The sequence below is a fragment of the Temnothorax longispinosus genome, chromosome 8 (assembly GCF_030848805.1).
Source record: "Temnothorax longispinosus isolate EJ_2023e chromosome 8, Tlon_JGU_v1, whole genome shotgun sequence".
Classification (NCBI taxonomy): Eukaryota; Metazoa; Arthropoda; class Insecta; order Hymenoptera; family Formicidae; genus Temnothorax; species Temnothorax longispinosus.
The window spans coordinates 3,679,970-3,704,241 of NC_092365.1; the positions used below are offsets into that span (position 1 = coordinate 3,679,970).

At 41.5% G+C, this 24,272-nt stretch overlaps 1 protein-coding gene and 1 long non-coding RNA gene across 18 annotated transcripts in view; one reads left to right on the top strand and one right to left on the bottom strand.

The window, feature by feature from the left end:
* The window catches only part of LOC139818089 (uncharacterized), a 151,146-nt gene that overhangs the window by 100,660 nt on the left and 26,214 nt on the right, over positions 1-24,272 (bottom strand). For 2 of the 17 annotated variants that reach the window (XM_071786559.1, XM_071786550.1), the window contains exon 1: positions 20,173-20,245. The exons of 13 other annotated variants lie outside the window; for them this stretch is intronic. In XM_071786559.1, the coding sequence (XP_071642660.1) occupies positions 20,173-20,230 (58 nt within the window). In that variant the 5' untranslated portion in view covers positions 20,231-20,245. Of the gene's footprint in view, positions 1-10,545; positions 10,580-20,172; positions 20,246-24,272 lie in introns of those variants that run through there. 2 more of the 17 variants (XM_071786563.1, XM_071786558.1) reach the window with 1 other exon arrangement.
* LOC139818097 (uncharacterized) overlaps positions 1-24,272 on the top strand; it is a 66,522-nt gene that overhangs the window by 38,024 nt on the left and 4,226 nt on the right. The gene's annotated exons all lie outside the window — the stretch shown is intronic.

A 24,272-nucleotide genomic window follows, 5' to 3' on the forward strand; every position in this document is an offset into this window, starting at 1 on the left:
GTTTCCGTTCAAGCAGGAAGCAACCGCTCGTAAATACTTTATGCCCGCAGACGGAATAGGCGTGGTAGCGAACGCAGTGATCTCCCCTTCCGTCGGCTATATTGCAATTAAATGTGACAGTTGTGAGCTGTATAATGACGTGTATAACTGTAAAACATTATTTATGGTTCTTGGATGATGGTTGACTTTTATTCAAAACGAAATTAACCCATAAAACTTTGAAAACTCGGTTATACGTAGATATACATATAAATTCCTCGGCGTTGAGAATTTATTTTATTTTTCAAACTCGACTGCATAAAATTATACTGTTTAATGTGGGTTATGTTATTTTTGCGTTAATTTTCTTCATTTACGTTGAGACCAGCTCGCCGTTTCGCTCGAGGCGTTATTAAACAGATAGGATTTCCCTAAATACACCCTTCTGCCAAAGGCAAGAAAATCAACCGTCGCCGTCTTGGCAAGTGAGAAAATTCCCATCACTTCCTTTGGTCTTCGTTAATCGCGCGTCAAATCGCAAGCGCGCGAAATTACCGGATTCTCAAGGCGATTATGATCGATCGATCATCTTTTCATCGCGAGACCATAAACGACGTCGTAATTCATCGTTTCCCGGGGGGGTTTGCCCGTAAAAATTTCAATTGCGATAATTAACCCCGCCGCGTGTGCGTAACGTTCTCGCAAATAAGATTCCCCGATTGCACGCTCCGATCCTTATCGGTTTTATGCCCCCCGTTCCTGCGTGTGTCTTAACGTTCTAGCATCCACCACGAAAGAGCCAATAACTTTCTCGGGTAACGTAATTTCCGAGCACGAGTGTGTGTTCAGGCGTACGTGTGTCTTCGTATAGACGAAGAAAAACAAGCATCGGCTTTATAGGTCAGACAAGAAAATTTCAGTATAATCGTTTCCAGAGATGACTATATACATCGTGTGTATTTTAGTTTTTCTTACTACGTGAGTTTATCGACGAGAATTCTGTACGCGGGAGAAGATATCAGATAAAGTTACAACAAAAAAAATATAATCTCTAAATCCGATGTAGAATTTTCAGTCGAGAGAAATGGCGAGACGCTTGACGACAACCGTGTATGGGAATCGCGGCGCTTTATCGACTTCCTGGCTGCACCTGTATCCCAGCTCCTACCTTAACTACATAATAGCGCTGCCGCCGTCTTCGGGATGCACCCGAAGATGCCATTAGCATCATCCGCCAAATTGCCCGCTCGATACCCCTACTGTTAAATTACCAAACGAGGAAAAAATCATTTGTTTTGAACTTTCAAGATTGTTATATGCATGCCGATGCGATGAATATCGCACGGTACAATCTCTTTTCATATTAGCTTTTCGATAAAACAGAAGCGGAATAAGAAGACTAACAAAGTCAATGCTTACCATACGTTTGCTTTCTCTTACATTGGACCAAAAAATCTGCATACACATAGCATCCGTAATGACGGAGGAAAAAATAAAAGCTACGTGCGAGATCGCCATTTATTCATATAATCGCGAAACGGTAACTGTATATTAAAACGCCAATCACAGCACGAATATTTCGCAGATTAAAGATGAAGTTCAAAGGCAGCGATGAAGAATAGCGGATCTCGTTAAAAATTCACCACCTTTTACAGCCGCCCGTGGTTTAGCGGGTTTATTGCTTCGCATTCAGGCTCCTCTCTCCTCTTGGGATGCATCAGCCATCAATATGATATCGCGTATAATATATCAAAGCCGATGTGCACAGGAGCGCATAGGCGAGTGGCTTTCCGGAGGCTGTGGAGCTCTCGGCCGATGCTTCCTGTTATCCCGCGCGCGGCGATGATAAATAGGAGATAGAATGATACGTTCGATGATCCGCGTGCAAGGAGAGAGAGGAGAGGCGAGATCGATCCAATACCGACTTAATTAAGGGGTACGATCGCAGGCGACTATACACACGTCGCTATTACCGGCGTAATCTACCTGTTCGTTACGCGCGATCCTGATTATTCATTGTCAAGAGAGTCAATGGGATTGGCGGAGCAACAATACATCGCGCTGTTCTAACAGGAAATCGATCGGCGGATTAAAAACAGTTATTTCGAACTGGCCACCCGATTAACGGTCGACGTCTCGCACGCTCTTAATCTTGTTATTCAATCATCTAACGTACTGGAATAATTCCGTCCAATGGATAATCCCTCTTTTCATCGTTTGGAAAGCGTAGTTAATGGAAGCAAATTAGTAGAACCTGACGTAAGATGATATTACTAATGTATTGCATGTCGTATTGTTAAAATAAAGTCGTGAAGCTGCCTCGCGTGGATTAAGATAATGGATTAATCCGATCAGCATGTCCTACACCTCGTTGCAAGATTTAAATATAGTATTTAAAGAGTATAACAGGATATCGAGAACATATTCCTAGGACTAAATAATCAAGATCCGCTATCTGTTTCAGATTATCTCTTCTTTCACCGCGCTCCATATAAACAACTCACTTAGAGCTTCACTTTTTCTTTATTTAAAAAAACAAACGACTGGCTGTCTGTTCGATTCTGTTCTTCAGCAATCCTAGTGTCGCCCCTTTTCTCACTCGTAATCTTCTAAACCGTCAACCACAACAGTTTCGTCGGGAGATAAGGCTGTCCACAACAGCCGGGGCCAATCTCCTTAGATGCCAGTGGAAGACGTGGTGAAAGCTGTCTCCGTTTTTCTAGCTCTCTTTCTCTCTCGAGTGTACTCAACCATCCGTTGACCGTGACGCTAATGAAGAGTATACGGAGAAAGGATCCTCCATCAGTCTAGCCGGCGCACATAACCACTACGTCTCGTCTATGCGAAAGGAAAGGAATGGGCGAGGGTTGCCAGGGTGACGGCCCGCCGGCGCCCGACTGAGAGGGTCGATACTACGACATCAACGTCACCAATTCGCTCTTCGTGTTCCGAAGACCATCCCTCCCTATCTCTTGTTGCATCGCACTCCTGAGAAGGATGCTTCGCAGAGTGATTTAAAGAAACGATGAAAATTCTGTGATTTGAAAAGAATCGTCGGTCGCGCCGTATTTTAGGTATACTTATAATCCGCTTTAATATTATATTTGAGATATTCAACCATCCGTCTTCTGGTTAAAAGATGCAAGCACTGTCTCATTAACTGTTAACTGCAAAACTAGTTACGTTAATGAGAAGACAAGATGATAATATAAATTCCTTGCTTTTCAAATATCAAGAAGATTTTCAAACAAATTTACATTACCGCAATAAATTTAAAAAATGTTATTATTAATATGCTGTATCTAAAATTTGTTCTGTGATTCATGACAAAATTCCATTTTAATGAATTGCGAGAAGAATAATAAACTCGTCTTCCGAGAAAAGTACATTGTAGCTTTAAAAAAAAGCGCAATGCGCAACTACATGCCACTTTCAAGCCACGCAATTCGTAAATGGCGTGCTATTCCGAAGATAACCAGAGGTAGCCGTACCCAAAGTTAAAATAATACGTGCGGTGCGTTTAAAGTACATTAATTTTCCGAATAAATTGAGCTCGTCGCGCACGACTCTCGTGGTCAAACGAAGTAACGGCGATGACGCCGTTACTCCACTATAAGCAAGAGTTTCAAAATTTACGATCCGCCGTTTACCGTACGCGCGTTCCAGTAACCCGCAACTACCTAACAAAGGAAAGAAAAGCGCGCGCGATGGCATTGTTATGACTTCGTGGAAGATATAAAGATAATCATTTAACTTCGCCCGGCATCATCGATCCATATCTCTCTCTGCTGTTTTTGCCATTGTAATATTCACAATACATGGACGCACATTCGTCACGTTTACGCAAAAACATCACATCTCATTTTCACGCTTTCGCCGACGCAAAGAAAACAATTTCAATTGTCCCTCGCGACCGAAATATTTCTGATGGTAAAATTGGCCCGCCGAGACTAAATCCACGAGTAAAGGAAGATATAAAACACACAAAATCCTACAAGTATATCCTTGCTAATTAAACTCTAAAAGTCATCACAATTGATATATTATCTTTTTGCAGTTCTGATACCTGATATTATAAGTTTCAATCTCGATTCTCTAATTACTTCAATTTTCTTGACATATATATCTCTTGTCGAGATGTGTATCAGGACGCAACGAACGAACAAATTCGGCCGAACCTTCGCGATCGCGATATGGTTCGTAAAATTTTACGACGTCGATATCTTGTGAGCAGCTCGAAGGCCCGGCTTCTTCTCCGATCGTAGATACGAAATCGTCCCGCGATTTCTCGTAGCGCCAAAACGGAGAAGAATATACTTCAACGGGCGTGCGAAGGTGTTCGCTCGTGCTGAACGATCGAACGATCAATTCAACGTGAAATATCAGCATCCTACCGTAATGGTGCGGGTTCGCGACCCTCTCTCGCATAAAAGGTATTCTATCTACGGTCCGGAAACGCCTTAAATACACGGCACTGCTATCGTTCAACAGAGATCTCCCCTTAAGTTCATGAAATTAACCTTGTGCTTCATACAACAGATCCAGTTATGTACATTTTTTTAAGTAAACATACCATCACGTACGTGATACGAAATAATAAATAAATAATTACTTTCCAATATAATCAATGAAACATAGCTTTGAGAAATAATAATGTAATAGCAAATGCATCGATTTCTCCACTTATAAGGAGATGAGCGAGATCCTCGCGCTTCGGAGGATTGCTCGCGCGGATTATGCGAACAACAATACAATCCAGTTCGGTTTCGATGCATTCCGAACTGCATCGCAGCTGCAAACACGGCTCAAGCGGAGATGTCTGGAAGTTTATATCAGGATCTGCATGTACGCAATGTGTTTGCAGACCGCCAGTGATGTTTGTAAACGGCGGTGCGAGTGGTCACGGCAGAATGTAGTCAGACTGCCCGAAAGCCTCGGTAAATTCCGAGTGTCGCAATAAGGAAGACGGAAGAGGTATACGACGTAATTCGCTGCGCGCGACACAAATACAAATTTTTAATAACGGGAAATAAAGCGGAATTTGCGCGTAAATTCTGCGAGCTCAAACGCTAACTTCTCGAGCGTTTAATTGAAGAAGAAAAAATACAGGAGTAAGCGGTTAAAAAGGTTTCTGATTGAAAGATAATATAGCAAATAGAACTTCGTGAAATATGTTGAATAGAAATTTTAGATTACAATATTGTTTAACAAATATTCGATCTTATCTCTCAAATACGCTATGCAATTTTTATTTTTTGTTAATTGTATATGTACTTTTTTTCTTGTTAGGACAAATATAAAGTATAAACTGTTTTGATTAATGGCTACCAATCATGCTATGGTGGCCCAGTTAAAAGTGCCGTCTGAAAGTGTAACTAATTAGACACTTTCGAAAGTTACCGCAGAGTCTGACGTGACAGTGTTTCATTCGGTTGCTTGACCGCAGACGCGATATTAATACACGTAATTGCTGGAGAAAATCCACATTCTATTAATAATCTACGACGATGCGAAAAAATTCTGACGTATATATTTGTACAATAATTAAATATGAAGAAAACATTGAAGATCTTTCTGAATTACACCCATGGTTCGAATGTATCCAAGACCTTTATAAAAGAATTCAAGGGCTCGGGAATTTCGTGCAAAATTGGAACTGTTTCTGGTAATTTTATCTATAAAATATACAGCCTTGGGAGGAAGCCAAAAAAGTATCTAGCAAGCGGACGTAATAACATTTTATCTAACGGAAATTTCACCCTATTTTCAGACTTTATGCCAGTTCTTGGCAAGAATTCTTAATGTCTCAGAAACTAAAAAAAAGCGTTATTTTAACGACGTTTTTGAGACTCGTCCCCAACAAAGTTTCAAACTAGTACGTGACGGTATTAACAAACGAGCTCTCCAATATAGAAATGTTTTTCATGTCGAATCAACATCTATACAATGTAGATTTGTATAATTATATAGTTAGAAACCGATTTCTGAATGAACCTCTTAAACTATTTTTAGTCAACAACGACTATTCTGACGCTAATAACGATCAAGTCACAAAGTTCCGAGAAATTCCGAGGAGGAAAAATTTGAAGAATATTGATGTAAAAAAAATACATGTATATCACATTAATATTTTAAGCCACAAATTCAATTTAAAAGCTTAATCTAATCTTATCAATATCTAATTGTCATGCTGCAGAACTTCGATTCATGCTTTCTCGTTGCATTTCTCGTTTTCACGTTATGTGCATTGGCGCGGCCGCGTCGAATTCGTCGTCATCGCTCGAACGAGCCGCGATTGCGAAACGCCGCGGTCCGATGATTGCAGATTTGCGTGGGTGGCCTCTAAGGAGAAACGGCCGTGATTCAGAAACATATGCATGAACGCGGCAAGCACTAAGGGGATAACCGTAATATCGCGAAGCGGCCACATAAACCGTGACCAACCTCAAGCGAGCGCGGGGCGCGGGCTGCGCGCATACATATGTGCACCTGCACCTGTGACAGAGGCGACACAGGCGCGGAGTCTTTACGCACGTGTTACTGTACCTTGTTAAGCTCGCGCACGACCTTTGTAGCGCCCGTAATTCTTACGCACATTAATAATACCACCAGCTAAGCAGCTGCACGTATGACTAAACGATGATGACGTGGGAAATTGTCGATCGACGTCCAACTTTCGCATAAAAAATATCATCGGTGTCGTCAACGTCGGCTGTTACGTCAGTTGGCAGGAATCTCGATATAAAGTAAATGTATTTTTATATATTTCTTCAAATGTATGCTTATTACATTGTAATATCGTAAACTTTCATCAAGTCTCCGAATTCTCTCTATCAATAACGTGCAACTTATCGTAGCGAATTTATTAACGCGACATAGTTTTGTTATTAATGTTATTATACTTATTTATTGCTTACTCGTTATTTTCCCGATCCGTTTATTCGCTTCTTGCGAACATCGTGATCACCATCGTACGATGCTATTTGTGGCCGAATATGTAGGACGTTCATTACGATGATTTACCCAAGGATTGTCGTTATTACCTGCCTTTCAGGTCAACGGTAACGCGATCCGTCAAACACGCTATCCCGTGACCGGAATAGCGGTCCCCTTCGACAATGAGATCGTCTCGCGATCCGATTCTCTTACGAGTATTACATCGACGCGATAATTAACCGACGAGCACGTCGCCGGAGAGTTCGATTAATTGCCGGAGCGAAAGTAAACAATAGATTGATACGCGGAATGGGAGTGCTCTCTATTCGCAACTCGCGAGTTCTCGCGGGGAAACAATTCTGACGTGCTTCGAACGTGTCTCAATCATGCGCAACGAATCCAATGATAAATCCAAAAACCTCACGAAAGCCGCGCTTTTCTCGGTCGCGAGTGACTCGCGTGCTGTGGACGCCATCCCGATTTTTCTGCTCTTTTCCTCTCCTCGGAAATTCTCTCGGCTCCGTCAGCCGTCGTCGAAACAGGACGTTCGGCAAAATCGGGTCAAATTCGTTCCGTCTAAGTCTCGGCATCGATCGATTACGATCTCGACCGTGATTTACGAGCCTGAACGCGCTTTGCCATAGGGGAGAAACTTCGCGTGCGCGCGAGCGCGCATGTCAAATCGATCTTTTGTCACACTTTAACGCGCTGTTGCCCTAACCCGAGCGGAATTTATGACAAGACGTTAAACGATAGATCGTTCCCGCATAGCGGCCTTTGCCAGCGAGTGCAGATTTCTTCGGCCCTGACCGACGCGTTAGTCGATCGTTTCGTCCGGCTGCTTGCGTCTAAGCGCATAACCGACGTGTACCTGATCTCCCTTCATGCGACTCCGCACATCCATCTGATCTTCGATCGCGCGATTCGGCATGTATCTCATCGGTCTTCCGTCGCGCGATGCAACGTTCCCGCCGCGAGGAAAGTTGCTGCAAGTTTATGGCGAGAAATGCGACACGAAACTCACGGATAACACAAAGTGCTCGATTTTTGCACGATTTAATTTATGGAATTGAAATTAAAGATTATAACCTTCGCGATTATTTAATTGTTAATACGACAGTGACGTGTCATAATCTTACACTAATGTGAGATTAACACTGTTCTTGTTAATCCAGTAAAATTTATAATAACAAAGATTTTCTCATAAAAGCTAAATTTCGAAATCCGAATTTTATTTAAAAAAACATGTGTGAAAGCAATAGATTGATGCTATTATAAATCGCGTTTAAAACTCAACTTTTCATACATTGTTTCTACATGATGAGCACATGTGAAGTTCAGATAGTATCGGATTCACTTAATCCGGAGCACGAATGTCCGGCGGCCATCCGGACGAAAGATAATGCAGAAATCGAGGACGGCAAAGGATTAGAAAAATAATTCGCTTTCACGCGATTCAACGGCCGGAAACTTGTTCGGCCGCGGGAGATCAATTCAACAATTAATCGTACATATTGAATATTTTTTATACGCTTTCTAGTAGTTCTGCAAAGTGTTAACAAGTATAGACACTGCGCTAATGCTAACAGAAAATCTCGCAATTAAAGCGCAAGCGAGATTATAATTAAAGAATGAACACGCGCTCGTAATAGAGTTCCGCGTTTTCTAAACGAAACATGTATAATTGAAATTTATTACGCGATATTATCGCGATATTACGGGGCATTTTTTTGCGGCCAGAGTTCCAAAAAGAGGTGAGCTATTTGTTTTAAGAATTTGTAAGATTAATTCAATTATCTCTAATGGCCGGAGAGAGAGAGGAGAAGGGTCATGTTCTGAAATCTTTGGCCTTGAAAGCTGGTAATGGATCACGTGAAACGTGCGTTGAAGGAGCCTCCAATTATATGCGACAAGTACAAATAGCTAGCGAGCATGACAGTAGCGAGACGATACGTATAAGGAAGGTCTACGCTATTTTAACGGTACATATGAGTTATCTCTGCCGAACAAATTGTCCTCTTTTTTGCTTTCTCACGTAATTAGCCGCGATCTTTTAGTAAAAATGCGAGTTGTTTCTGTGCTGTGAAACTGATATCGCGCCATGACGAATATCGCAATTATTATGATTTTATGAAAACGTCGAAAGTAGCGGCATTTCGTGAAACTCTGAAAATATATAATTACAAGACTTAGATCCAATTAACGGATTGTACAGCAAAATATAACTTATACGAATTAATTTTAAAGAATCCGGTAGTCTATTAAAAAATGTTCTCTCTCCATGATAATAAAAAAAATATATTAATGAACTCATAAAGAAACATGGAATTTTAGCGATTTCTAAAAAATTGTTCTATTATCGAAGAAATACGGCCGCGACGGATAATTAAGATTTTATTTGTTTTGGCAGACCGCGCGTCACGCTATCACTTCGCACGCAATACAGTCCCGACCTTAATTACTCTTAATTCAACGACGGTAAATGACAATTAACGGTCGGCACATTTCTCGTTGCGTTTCTGATAATAATTGAACGCCCATATCATATCGATATCCCCGCCGCGTCATACGTTAATATCCGCTCAATTTTCCAAGACTCAATTAAATTTCCGACAGATCCCGTTACGCGTTACAGATCTGATTTTGAGAATTCTTATTATTAAAATAGTCGCATTCTATCAACACTATATATTTATATGGATATATTTTGGACTTGTAGACATTTTAATACACTTCTTTATATCAAGTAATTAAAAATGATAAGCTAAACGTCTTGTATGCGATATTCAATTTTAAAAGTAAAAAATCTTTATTTGTTTAATCAAACTCTTTCTCGAAAAAATGGAGCATCACTATCAGCTGACATGATCTTAACTCGAATTGGAACATCGATGCAATCATTGCCAACTGGCAACGGGATACATTTAAAGATTAGAGTACGGTACAGAGTGGCTCACTGCGTTGAAACTTTCTTTCGGCACGAAAGTACAAATATATCACTGTCATCGTGTTAATTAATAATTCATTTTCGCAGTAAAACCGCGACCAATAATAATAATTGTACTTTTATACACGCGCGATATTAATGGGTAAGAAATTTTCTGGAATGTTAGAAATTTGCAACGAATTCTCTCTTATATTCTCTTTCCATCAAATGATCGATGATATCCAGAGAGGAACAAAAGTTCAAGCAATTTCTTTTGGAACTTTCCACGAACTTCGTTCGCTACTGTCAAATGCACGCATATATCTTTCTTCTGATTTTTCGCGTAATTTACTATGCAAAAGGAACCCGGAGAGAAACTATGCGGAGAGGCAAACGTCGTACAGCAATTTTACGGGCGAATCGGGCCAAGTCTATTTTCGAAATTCAATCGTTACTTGCGTCTCCGCACGATTGAAGCAACTCTTGCGAAAGGTGGTCTTTCGCTAAATGAGACGCAAACTGCCATACGGATGCTAATTACTGAAAGGATTGGTCATAAATATCTCAGAAAGACATGTCGTGAAGTCTATGATCCTTTTAGTCTTGAGATAATATCTAAATAATGTCTGTGAGAGAGGTTTATTTTAGGATATCGCATTTATTACACAATATCTTCGTGCTATCAAAAAATGATGAAGGTTTACCTGGATTTAGGGCAGTCATTTTCGCGCAAACAGCTTCGCGAAATCAAAGACGAAATTACAAATCCTTATATGCTGCTGCGAACGTAATTTTACAGATCTACGACTCACCTGTAACAGAAAATTACACATTGGATGAAAAAAGTGATATTAAATACACAAATATTCGTTTAATAAGAAAAATAAGCATATGTGACCCGCCAGTTACGTGATGCAAATGTCGCTTTAATTTATGACGAAGGAAATTTGCATTAATCTACGCGATAAGTTTTAATTAACGTTCTAACTTGAGACCTACCACAATCTATCTACCTTCCACTGTCGAGAAACCAGAGATAATTAACAGTTTTCCCACGTGGGAAAATTTTCCCCTATAAACAATTTCCTATCCCTTTTTCCAGCGTTTTTGACATTTATCTTGAATGTCCTTCGAATTGATTTTCCATCGTTCGTTCGAACGTTATTTGCGAAGTCGTAGCGGAGCCATCGGAATGTGACAAAAAGAAGAAAGAGAAGGGGAGCAGAAACGTACGTTTGTGATAATACAGTAGTAAATGGCGATCGACGCTCGATTGCACTCCGATGGGGAAATTTAATTGAATAGCGATACGCGCCGATAGCGAGCCGACCGGAAAAGCGGTCGCATGAAAAATCACGATCAAACGCAGAACGCCGTTCGCAATTTCCTTAGGCAACGTGTCGCCTACAGTCGTAAAAGCTGCTCGCTCCCGGGTTAATACGCCGGGACACACCGTATCGATACGCGTTAAATCATGCAGCAAAAAATTTTCCGTAAACATATATTTTATGCAAAGTGTCGTAATACGCACTTTCTCTCGTCTGTCCTCCAAAAAATTAATTTTTTTCTTAGAAGAAAGTTTAATCAGCATGGCAGGAGTATATTGCGCAACAATTTTACTATTTTCCATTCACAGATTTTGGATACAATTGAGCTTCAAATTTAAGATAAGTAAGGTCCATTTAAGAGAAACTAATACAATTTTGTTACTAATTTAAAAATTATTGCGAGGTAGAATTCTTACTTTAAGATCCGTTTAATGAACATTACTTCCACGAATTTATCTAAAAGCGTGTTAAAAAATAATATCCGTCGTGTTTTTTGTTGGATTAACTTTTAACGAGTGACGGTATTATCGGGAAACCGTCGTCGCCCGGGACAGAACGCGCTGTTTTCGCTGACAAAGTCTGCAGGAATCTGCAGCTCCGATAGTCGACGTCGAGAGTGTAGGAACCAGTCTGCGAGCTCCGCTCGCCAGACGTCGTGGTCGAGAAAATCGCGATCAGCGTCGTGTGCCTTCGGTGATGGTAACCGGCTCGAGACGAGTGGTAACGCTCGAAAAATGCGGAGCGCGCGCGCGCGCTTCCAAAAGACGCTTTTAGAGCGATGCCTCCTGCCGACCGGGTATCGCGAGGATCGACCCAACCCGTTCGTAAAATTAGAAACCGACGTGCCCGGCGCGATTCGCGTTCCCCTCATTTATATTATCCTATTTCTGCGGCTGCAATATGCGGAAACCGTACCACGATAAACACTGGATATTTACCGTGCGCAGCAGTCGTCTCAATAATTGTTATCGCAAATCCTGTGGATTTTTAAATAAATCAAATTCAATCTTACAAGAAAAACCCGCAGAATCGAAATAAAATATCAAACGCTAACAATTATGTAACGCGAGAGTATACATTTGTCGTGATTACACCGTACGTGCATAGTCAGTCAGTAATTAATAGCAATTCATATATAAAATTAGAACTTTCGAGGTAGTGACGCGTGCTTTTCCATTGGCTATTTCTGCAGCCACGTTCGAGCACCCTAGACCTCTCGTTTCGCTTTTGTTTACCCTTTAATCGGTGTATTTGTAGCAGTGCAGTGCGGATCGAAGTTACAGAATTGCCTCTTTGCGTGCTAGCGTGTTCAAATTGTCTGCCTTGCGATATCGATGACACCGATAGTTTTAAATACTTAACTAATTCGAATAAAAAATGGAGTGATTAGACGGAAAGGAATTGCGCAAAAATTTATTTTTAACTAAGGCTAAATCAACAATTGTTAAATCGAACTTTAATTAAATTTAAATGTCCTAATACAGATCCAACTACCTGTTTGTAATGTAGTCTTTTGATCATGTAAAATAATAAGTTTTGATCCTCGAATCGTGTTTCCATTGCAAAGTTTGAATTGCCAAACTTACATTAGTTGCCAAACTTACAAGCACAAATATGCGATGGTTAGAATGACTTGAATTCCGGCTAAATGTGGGCGAACAATGTAAGGCATTGTAAGGAGATAAACAATAATTTCGGAAAGTTATGCGTCACGGCTGTATGGCGAAACATTTTGCGTTATAGCATGTCGTGGAGTTGGTATAGATGCTCTGGGTGCACTATCGCTTCGTTACGATTTTTCGTAGCGGTTGCTCAACAACGATTCTAAACGAATTCTAAAGACTTCGAGATTCAGGTGCAATTACAGGGATTGAAGGAAGAACGGTCAACTGGATGCAAATAAATGGCGAACCGTGATAGGACGAAAGAAAAAGGGAAAGGAGAAATGCGGATGCAACCGCGTTAATTAATGTTTATAAAAATCGCCTTGCTAAATAGGCACGAGCAGGACAAGATCCTAACCAGCTACGAGATGACCTTTTCTCATTACACCTAGAAAATATTAGTAGATGCGTCGACTCGAGAAATTACAGTCCAGGCAGATCTTATCCTTTTCATGATAATCATTAAAATTACTTACATATATGATTTCAAATCCATTTTTTGTTATTTAGCAATTAAAATCAGGTTATTAATTAATGTTGGTCAATTAATAATACTGGTTCTTATTTAGACGTAGAATTAAATTAGAGCTGCTCAAGCGTCGTTTATTATTCTGAGGGAATATTGGGAAATCGGAATCTGGTTTTCCTCGAATTTGTGCTACGTAATACTCTGGGGCGATTCTCTAGAATTATTTTCAGGAGCGTGACTCCGCGTCGTTACGACAACCTCTTGTTGTCAGCTAATTAGCTGCAATCCCGTTGCCACATTATGAGGCCGATTATGCAGAGTGAGCGGCTGCATCGAGTGCATGCGCTTATTTGGCGTTTTCAGTCTCGCCGCGGCATTTGCATAATATAATTATCGCTCGGCCCCCTTCGCGAGCAATAAATCGATCCATCGGTGCTCATAACTTATCCCCAGATCGTTTCGGGAATATTCTTTTGTGGCACCGTGCTGTGTCTTTTAACCCACGATCGCGCGAGCCACATAGGTTCATCGCGCAAAGTGCATCTATAATCATCTGTCACATCATATCAATACTTAAAGTTCATTTCCGGATGCTATCGTGAATAATAACGAATGACATCGAGATTAAAATGCCAGATACAATAATGAACGCATTTTCCTTTATCGATAACTTTTTCGGCATCACGCAACAAGCATGTGGCCGACCTGTATGGAAAACGATCTCGCCTTTAAATTACTCCAACGTCCTTCTGACTTCTAATTTATAGATCCTAAGCCGATCGCCTCGTTTGATCATAAAGAAAATAAATTAAATAAAATAAAATAAAATAAAATAATGCGATGCTAAGCGAGAGGAAGGAAGCGATCGAAAAGTTAGGGACGTTAGGGTCAATAGGGAATTGGTCATTACCTTTCTAATTACAAACCGGTCAAGACACGTCCGTTAACGGCGCAATTATGCGTTTGTAATCAGGACGGTGGCCTTTAATCTGTCTCGCAACGCTCGTTTTTACACCCAATCGCGCGAAAGAGCCCCTCCGAGAAAAAGGCAACTGTTAATTGGGGCATCGAGCGGAACGGACGATGTTTATGAAAGGATTTATTTAAATCGCTGCAACGGTCGTCTATGAGTTATGGGCTCCCGATACGGTTCTCCGTCCGTCGTTTGGATTTACGACACGACTGCGCAACATTCCCATCACCGATCCGTATAGCATGATGCTTTATGTCGGGAAGAAACGACCCCGTTAGACGCGACAGAAATGAATCTCGTCATTACGCGCGAGATGCAATGCTTTTATTTATTGATTCGATCTGGCAGCCGATTGTGATCGATGATCGTGTCGCGCGATCCACCATATCGATACAACGAGCCAGCAACATTTCTCATCTTCACGTCATCGTTCTTTTCGAACTTTAACTCGCGCCGGTACTTACTCTCTTGTTCGCTAACTTCCTCGCAGTCAAAAATTCTCACAGCTTTTTATCAGGAAGTATGATTCATCGTGCAATTACATAAGAAACTAAAACTTTTTCACGTTAGCAAAGTAAAACTAACTCGCTGAAGTTGCATTCATTCAATTCTTTTCGCATGACAAAATTTAATCTTCATCTATGCTAAACCAAGGTAGATTTCATTGAGTTAATAAAGATCTTATTTATGAATACGTTACGTAATCTTTTTCGAATGTCTTATACACATATATGTTCTTTCCGTACCGCAAGATTTCAAAGATGTTTCTGTGCGTAAGCGTTTCATTCCGAGACAATCCGATACGCGGTCGAAAGAGAAAGAGACTGATAAACGAGCGTTCATTGGTACCCGGTGTCGATAAGTGGCAGCTGCCCGCGGTTGTTCGTTAAGCACTATAATTACTATCCTCAGGAATCCGCTGGCCGTCGCGCGGGATTACGGAACTCCCTACCACGGGACAGCCCTGTGTTTTCTGTCGGGGAGAAACCGATTCGCAATACGCTGATTAGCGATCATCGTCTCGAATCCGATCGCATTAACCGATAGTAACGACGACTTCTGGAGTGCCATCGATCCCTCGATCGAACATGCGCCATGCCCGGGGCCACCGTGCCTCGATAATCGACGGTTCCTCGATCCGGCTCGACGGTTCGCGAGAGCTGCCGCGATCCGTCTTATGCGCGGTTATTACTCGCGATACGTATACCGCTCAAGGCTCTTATATCAGATCAGGGTTATACCGAACTGTCCCACTTCTACAACGTTATTTTTTTATTCTTTGCCGTACTTTAAATTAATTTTTCTAGCAAAAATTACGGCAGTAATCTAAAAATGATTGTACACGGAAAAAAAGATTAGCTACATATAGCTAAAATAGTCGTAATATATGGATAACTAACATTTTTTGCAGCGAGAACAAAAGGTTTTGCTACTATTGCTAAACTATAGCTCTCGCTGCAAAAAATATTAGTTATCCATATTTTACGACTAAATTTAGCTGAATTTTTTCCGTGAAATATATTTAGAAAAATTTGGAGAGAACTGTAAGAAAAAAAACTCTATATAGCAATTCGTCAAACCGACCTAAATCCATGTTGAATAATCTGTCGAATCTTTTCTGTCGCGGCAAATCTCGCGGTAAAAAATGAATTAAGACTCAGAGTTCTTTGACACAGTAATATATGAGTAATTGAGCGGATATCTCGGTCTCCGACTAGGATTAATTAGCGGTTTTTAAAGGAGGGTCAATATTAATTGCGCAGCTTTTATATGCGGGTCACGGTCACGAATCTGTGAATTTAACGAACATGATGGATCTGCTTTGATGTTTTCGACGTGAAATATACACGTAAGGAATATACAAGACGACTCCTTGGGTTTCGTCTTTGCGACAGGTGGATAGAACTGTCGACAGGAAACGTAACGGCAAAATTCGTTTCGGATCGCTCGAAGCGTCGCATCAATTTCGCGCTGGATAGACGGAGAGAAGAGCGGAGAAAATCTAGACAGTCGTTGCGATGCTTAATGACCGCGTTCAATCAAGGAATGTATAATGAATAAATGAAATTATCCGGAATGGCATCAGTCTCCGACTCTATTGCGAAGGCGGGTTTTCACTGCGGTGCAATCAAACGAGATACTTAACTTTTGAAAGTTTCGGAGTGACGATGAAAGTCGCACTTGCTATAGTAATGATGTCAGGTAAATAGCAATTATAACTAATTATAAGCTTTCATAGAGTTTCCTATAATCACGTCTCTCGTGTCGGAAACTGCCTCTTCGCGCCATCGTCGCTTGCACGATGAGATAGGTTAATCGAACAACTTCCGCCGTGGAAAAACCACTTATTTATTAAAATCTAAAAAAAAAAACAGTTCCTCATAAAGTGTATAATAATACCAGTAATTATGCAGAGATAAATATACAGAAATAGATAAGATATCGAAACGTCATTAAAACAGACATGAAATATAACATCCGCGCTTCGGATTAATTTCCGTATCACCACTTATGGCAGTTCTCGTCTTTTATTTTAACCGCACGATACGTAATGCATATATGACGGACGCGATAGCGGACGTGGGCGCGCGCATGAATTTGCATAAGGGCCTTGCGGAGTCGGTTCTCTCGAAGAGGTTGTCGTTGCTGGCACACGTGGGCACATTGATATCTGGTACGCGAGGGAGATTTCGCCATGGATCACGTAACCTTTGGTTTCCATACACGCGTTGCCACGTGTTATAACGCGCGTCTCCACGCGTTTCATCAATCAAATAAATACTTTTTTGACGCGACGGCGTGTTATAATGCATTAAAATTAAAAATGTTTAATTCCGTTGAATTCGGCTAATTTCAGCCAAATTTCGGCACGTTATTACATGACAGCTTGACAAATTAATCAATAGGTTACATAATGTCATTAAATAATAATATTAATAACGCGCACTATAACGCGTGGCAAAACGCGTGCATGGAAACCAAGGGTATACATATGTATGGCGACGATGTTTCGTCGCGGCAGTAGTGCTTCGCGAGTCACGTCTCTTCAATGAAATTTCACAGAACTCCAACAACACGGCTTCGATCGGATAACGCGAGATTCGTTGGCGTTTAACCTTTAATAGAAAATATAATCGACGAGATAATCAGACACGACGTGAAACGACGGCTGCGATTTAAATAATTTTCTCTTTGGAGAGAATAGGACTTTTACGAGAATATTTGAAGATCGAATATAAATATGACTTTTACGACAAAAATAAAAATCTAAATATAAGCTACTTCTTCATATCATTATTTATTACCCAAATATTTTACTTTCAAACATTAATATTTTTTACTGCCGAATTGTGTTACAATCTGTTCTATTATACCAAAGTAATTTTTTCAACTATAAAACCCCTGTCGTCGCGGACAGAAATAAACTCGTGAACGGTCGACGCCTTTAGACGGCGGATGTGCCAAATACTTTTACCGACGCATAACGGAAGCCGTTATTTTTGCCGCTTGGTCTTCCTTTCACGCGAATCAATGAGATGATTTATTCACATTAGTAGCGCAAATTATGCATACAACACGATGAGTAAGTGAGAAAATTAGAATATCTAATATACTGTGCTTTTATGTTCTAGTGTTAGGGTTGCCGTAAAATAAGACACAGAAGAAAATAACTTTTTTATACATTGCAACGATTAGTGCTACATATACACATGAGCTGCATGTGCAATGGAATAAACATGTGCTGCACGTTCGAATGATTCAGCCTTTTACGCGAAGGCTTAATATAAGCGCCGCGCCAAGATCCACGTGGCGCGAAACCTCTTGTTTCCACGCAGAGGTACATGTCCCAGATGTCCCAGCGAGTCCAAATCTGGTGCAGGCTGGGGAATTAACGTCAGTTTCACGACGTCCGGTGTTAACGCAATTGCAATTGCCGACTCGGTCGTTACGTGCCGCAAATTCTTTTCTAAATACTTGCTCGCGAGCGTTAGTGAGAAGAACAAGACATTAAACTCTTGATTAACTCCGCTTACTACTACTTGTATAAAAATTATACAAGGAAATAACTCAGTTGTTACTTATAAGTAAAATATTTCCGACAGAGCGAATCATGATTAATTTAACATCAATTTAGATAGATAAGACATTCCAGATTCTTAAGATGTAGATTTTCTAAATTAGATACAAAAAATTCGTAAGTAAAAAACAAACATAAAATAATCAGGTTACGCATTAAAATCTACTTGTAATCTTTAGAGAATTAAAAGGATTAAATCAAATTATCCCTGTAAGCCGATCGTCACCATCATTAGAAATCTAGGTGCATCTAAAGTTGACCCATCCGATTTTTAATCGCTTTAATCAGCCTTAATCGTCGCATCAGCCTCAATCCAAAGCAATCGGCAATTGCAGCTTGTTAGGCTACTAATTCCAGAACAACCGCTGCGGCGACTGCACGCACACGTCACCCGCATTACAGCAAGGATAACCGCAGCGCCGACAACCGCCGATACGCTGCGCTCGAAGTATAAAGAGGAAAATCAATGATCGCGAGGGAGGTTGCGCTTGTGTGTTGCGTCACCGACAAGTAGAGAATCAAATCGAATAAACTATACCCGAGCGTTCAATGCGATTAAGGAAACGATCGTCGATATGCGGCTTCCGATAGATCGAACAAAGTCGTATTATGTCACGAGTCAGTTACGGGCGATTTGTTTTCATAAACGATTGCGCGGCGAAATTGCCGATGCTAAATTTAGCGGGGTCGTTATAGCGATTGAGAAGCCTTGAGGTGATAAGAGGTAATCGATATCACGTCCTCGTCATTGCGTTCATCACAGAATTATCCGTTAATAATTGATACCAAAATTCTACGGGCAACCTTCATCCATGTAAATCTCGTAGCAAAAAAAATGTTTTAATTAATTCACAAAGAAGGTGCGGTAAAATACACAAAAAAGGCATAAGCGTGTAGCCGGATTCAAGCATACGATATAATTAAATCTCGCTTAAAAGATCAGGAATGATAAATGTAATATCACAGTGTAAGTTTGTCTGATATAATCCCTCATCACCTACTCAACAAGCTAACTGGGACGAATCCATTTCGCAGTGCTCGACCTTGACACAGGAAAAACAGCCGGGCGATATCGAACCAAGTGTTTGACGAGTGCTGAACGAGAAAGCTAAAAGCATCGATTGCGAAAAGCTTTTAATCCCTCTTTACAACGAAACAGCGTGAAAATGTGAGAGAGAATCCGGTGACAAGAACGTCACCTAGTTCATCGAACGGATAGATGGATTTGTCTGTCAGCGTAAAAATGTTGGCGAGCGGTTTTGCCAACCTCCTTCGAGGTAAATCGCATCTACTGTTCACAAATTTGTTAAAAAACGATTTTATTTTCTGCGCCACGTTATTCAACCTATTAGATATTTGTAGGTCAACGACCTAACGATCGCTAACGCAAACCTACGGAAGGTTGGTAAAATCGACCGTCAGCTTCCAAAGAAGGAAATATTTGAGAAGAAATTTTGGCTCGACACACAAGCGATCCGACGTCTCGCCAAAATTCGAGCAACTCGCGAAGGTCTACGGCCTGGCGACCCGTTTCGTGTGGACACCGTTCGACCTTCATCTCCTCCCGTCTCTTCTCACACAGGTATGCGAAATCTCTTTCTCTCTCTTTCTCTCCGTCTGATCTTTCTCGGTGCGGCAAAGAAGCGGTGGAGGAGCGGAACGGCTGAAGGAAGCTGAAGAAGCGCCCGTGAAGGAAGAGAGAAAGAAAGATAGAGAAAGAGAGAGAAGAGAAACACAAGAAGTCTCGAGAACAACAACCGACTGGCGTCTCGAACGTAAGAGGCAGCGGCAGCAGCGACGTGCAGACAGGAAATGTTACCTCGAACGACGGTCGTGACTGGCCAATCGGAAGCGTCTAGTCGTTTACAACACCACATATTGCCGAAGCAACGCGGGGATAATATCGATAACGATACGAGGACGCGAGGAGGAAAACGTCTGTGAGGACGACGTCGAGTTTTTTTTCCTCCGAACACGCGGACTCTCTCCTTTGGCTTTGGCTCGAGACGCTCGGCTCGGCTCGGCTCGGCCTGGGCTCGCCCCGAAAGGTGGAGCGCAGTGAACCCCTGGGCTGGCTGGCGTCGCGACGCTGCGCGGCGCCGACGGTACGTGGTCGATAGACGCGACGCGACGCGCCGGATGGTTTTCCCCCGTTTCCACGATCGCACCGTTCGCAGTTCGCAGGCTAGACCAGAAGATGGTGTTGTCGGGGAACACCGTGGCCTCCCTCACGAAGACCTTGAGACGATACATCGAATGCGACGTCGACGTCGACGTCGACGATGACGTCGGCGCGGCGGAGTGAACCGACGCAGAAAAGGCATCGATTTCTCCTCGGATTCGCGCGATTACCGACTGCCGAGCGCGTTCCGTTTCGCGGAATCGAACGCACGTATATATAAGTTCTATGGAACCTCGAATTTTGGCCCGAATGAATTAATGAGGTATCAAATCTGCAACGTGAGGATGAAATATTCACTGCAGAACATCGGATCAATAAGATCAGAAAACTGAGAATAAAAGATAATTTTACTTAATTGACTATACAACAAGCTCTAACGGAAGACTATTATCTTCAGTTTAAAGAAGGCTCGTTAGGGCGATGCATTCGAAGATGTGCACAAGCTGTAATGGTCCGTTAAGATCTCGGATGAAGATCCGAAGAGCAGTTAAACTCGACCCGACCTTCCGGATGGCTCATATTGTAATCTCCAAGTGAACGCGGCAGTCTCGAAGCTATATCCCGTGGGACTGCCAAGATCAGACGAGGCTTCGATTAATCGAGGATTCGACTTAGCGCGCGCTTCGCAGACGGATGTTCTTTCGCACGGATGGCGAACGAACGAAGCCATCGATTTATGTGCATTTCTCTCAGATTCCCATCCCACGGCCGCGGGCGATAGATAACGCAATTCAAACGAAGCGTTACACGCTCGATCTTAAAGTTTCTCTCTCTCTCTCTCTCTCTCTCTTGGCCTAATCTCACCGACAACTTCCGACGAAATCCAATCAACAAAAAGTTTTTCAATCCGCAGAACCGCTCGAGCGAGGCCGCGCGGATTACAGCGAGGAATTGAACACGTAAACTCTCGAGACAACCAGCATTGAGCAAAATCAACATTTCCTCTATCGAATGCTGCGGGCTGTAACGACTTGATACATGTCTTGGCGGTCCGCAATTTATATGTATGGTACCAGTTTCATTAAATTATAAAACGTATTCAAACGGTACGATTCGACATTGAAATACCGTCTAAAAAAATGTGAAAGTAGGTATCGATGAATTTACATTGATTTGCATTGATTGATCAATAATTGAATAATGCGTCACGTAGATGGGAAGAATCATTTCTCTATTTGAAGAAGAAGAGAAACGACGAAGCATAATCATATATGTTAAAAATAACGCATTTTTGCAACGTAGGTAACTCATAAATATCAACTAATTTATATATGATAAAATAGTGTAAGAAATCGAAGTTTTCTGAACCTACGTTGTGCTCGAAAGCACATTTTTCGTTCCCGAGATCGTTTTCAAGTGTTTATCCCTTTATTTCGCCGAGGTTGAATCGCTAAGGTTCTAGGAAATCCGCTGGCATTCCCGAAGGGTGAATCCGATGTTTGACACGAAACCAGACGGGCGCTAGCGGAGCACGAAGAAGCTGGTTGTGGGCTCGTTGGAATCGCGGCAGGATTAAACGGGCAAATTACGGGTTTGCGGCGGACCACGAAGAGAAGGAGGAGAATGAGAAGGGGGAGAGAGAGAGAGAGAGAGAGAGAGAGAGAGAGAGAGAGAGAAAGAGAGAGAGAGAAGAGGTTTGAACGGCGAAAATAAAGAAAGTGGAGGACAAGACGTCTCCCAGCAAATTCCACGGGCATACGCGAACATGGAGCCCCCGGCGAATTTATTGCATCCCCAGGACCCCGATGTAATTATCCTCATTCCGAAATCCTCGAACGCGTGTCCCCGCGCGCATTCGAGCGTCGACGCAATGTGCGGAGAGATCGCGGATAAATTTTCTTAAATAAGACCCAACCGCCTCTCTTTTTCTCTTTAGCGAACGAAAGATTCTCTTTAGTAAACAAACTCGAAAATATATATTCGATGTATTCTCGCGAGAGACTAATCGTTTCGTAAATATTCGCGAAATAAAGCCGTGTGTTTCTTCGATGAGGAAAGGATTCTTGCATAAAATTCTCCAATTAGCCTTTAGATAAGGGTTTCCACGAAATTCAGAACTGTCCGATATTCGAATCGCACACATTCTGAGTAGTAGCTAAATATACTTCAGGACGCGCCATGCGGAATCTCACGATCGGGAAAAGACGCGAGGATATACTCCTGACTCTCACGTGTCCGCTTATCCGTGCGAGATCGCCTGCAAATTAACCGAATATCAAATACGGAAACACGCCGCAGCTGCAAATTAACGCGCGAATTAGAGACGCCAGTACTGCTGGCTACTCGGGACACGTGTCATAAAGAGGTTCCCAATCAGATAGGATATATTTCCAGATTAGGAGAAATACAGTAGTAAAAGAGGTTGAGTATTTTTAAAGAAAGATCAATCTTTTGAAAGAAAATGGTGTGCGCAGTACCGCATTATTGCAGAATATTATTCAAAAATAAATTATTAATATGCAATATTTTATATGCAAAAAAAATTAAGCAGAAAAAGTTTTTCATATTTCAAAATAAATGTCATTCTTAGAAAATTCTTTGACGGATATAAAATCCGAAATCTGCATCGTATAGTTAACACAAATAATGTAAATGAATGAATAATGTAAATTCAATAAATATGATATTGTTTAACGTTTTTATAATATTGTTATCAATAAATTATTTGTCAACTTGGAACATTTTACATGTTGGGAAATTTTGATTGTCGACAACAGAATATCTTCAGGTATCCTACGATCGGCTAATCTAATGTTTGGGAACCTCTGTTATGTGTGATGGAACCGGTAGCCTTTGCCGAGTACACGTCGAGCGACGAAGAAACATGAGAGCGCGTCGCTATTTCCATAATGAAAAGGTTCGTCCGTTAACCGCTGTTAACCCTTGCCTAGCGAGAGCATGCGTGAAATTGCACTTGGTAGTTTCTTTCTAGGACTCCGTACCGGTTTTCGCAGAATGAAGATCAACGCGACCGCGTTTCGATACGCATTTCGTCGGCGGAGCAATTGATTATGCTGTTACCTTACATCGCTGCCACTCGCGGTAGGTATATCAGGCGTAAAGTTCATCAACTTACAGGATATCAGAAGTAACAAGCGAAAACATGAGCGTTGGAGTATTTTTGCCCATAAACCAAACGATGCGCATCGGGCGCGCGTATTTATAAATCTGAAATACTTCAAGCTTTGTAAATTACAGCAATGTCCGTTCTCACTTTTAAAAATATGAAACTGACAATAAAAGGATTAAACAAAATCGCAAGACGTTCTAAATATATGTCCATGGATAGATTATTCGGAAAATATACATTATTATTATCGCCTGCATAAATACCGCCATATATCTTCAATTAAAAAAAAAAAATTATTCTATACCGAACACTGAACATACGTATAAATCGTTTATCATTATACACCACCCGTCATTAATAATTCGAAAAGTGCCATAGACACTAAGAGTGGCGAGTTTCGCTGGTTCGGACAGATTTAATCTATCGAGCAGCGGCTGGCGAGAAGCTGTTTAGTTACGAGATCGTTGTCGCCCGTAAATCGTCATCATGCTTGCGAACCCGCTACCGGTCTCGCTGCACTGGATTTTCCCGATCGCGGCGCGCACTTTCGCGATAAGGTCGTATCTCGATTACGGTCATTGGATATGATTTATCGCAGCTCGTCTCGGATCCGCAGTGGACGACACAGAGTAAACACGAGGCTCGTAAAGGAGCTCGTGAAGGCGCC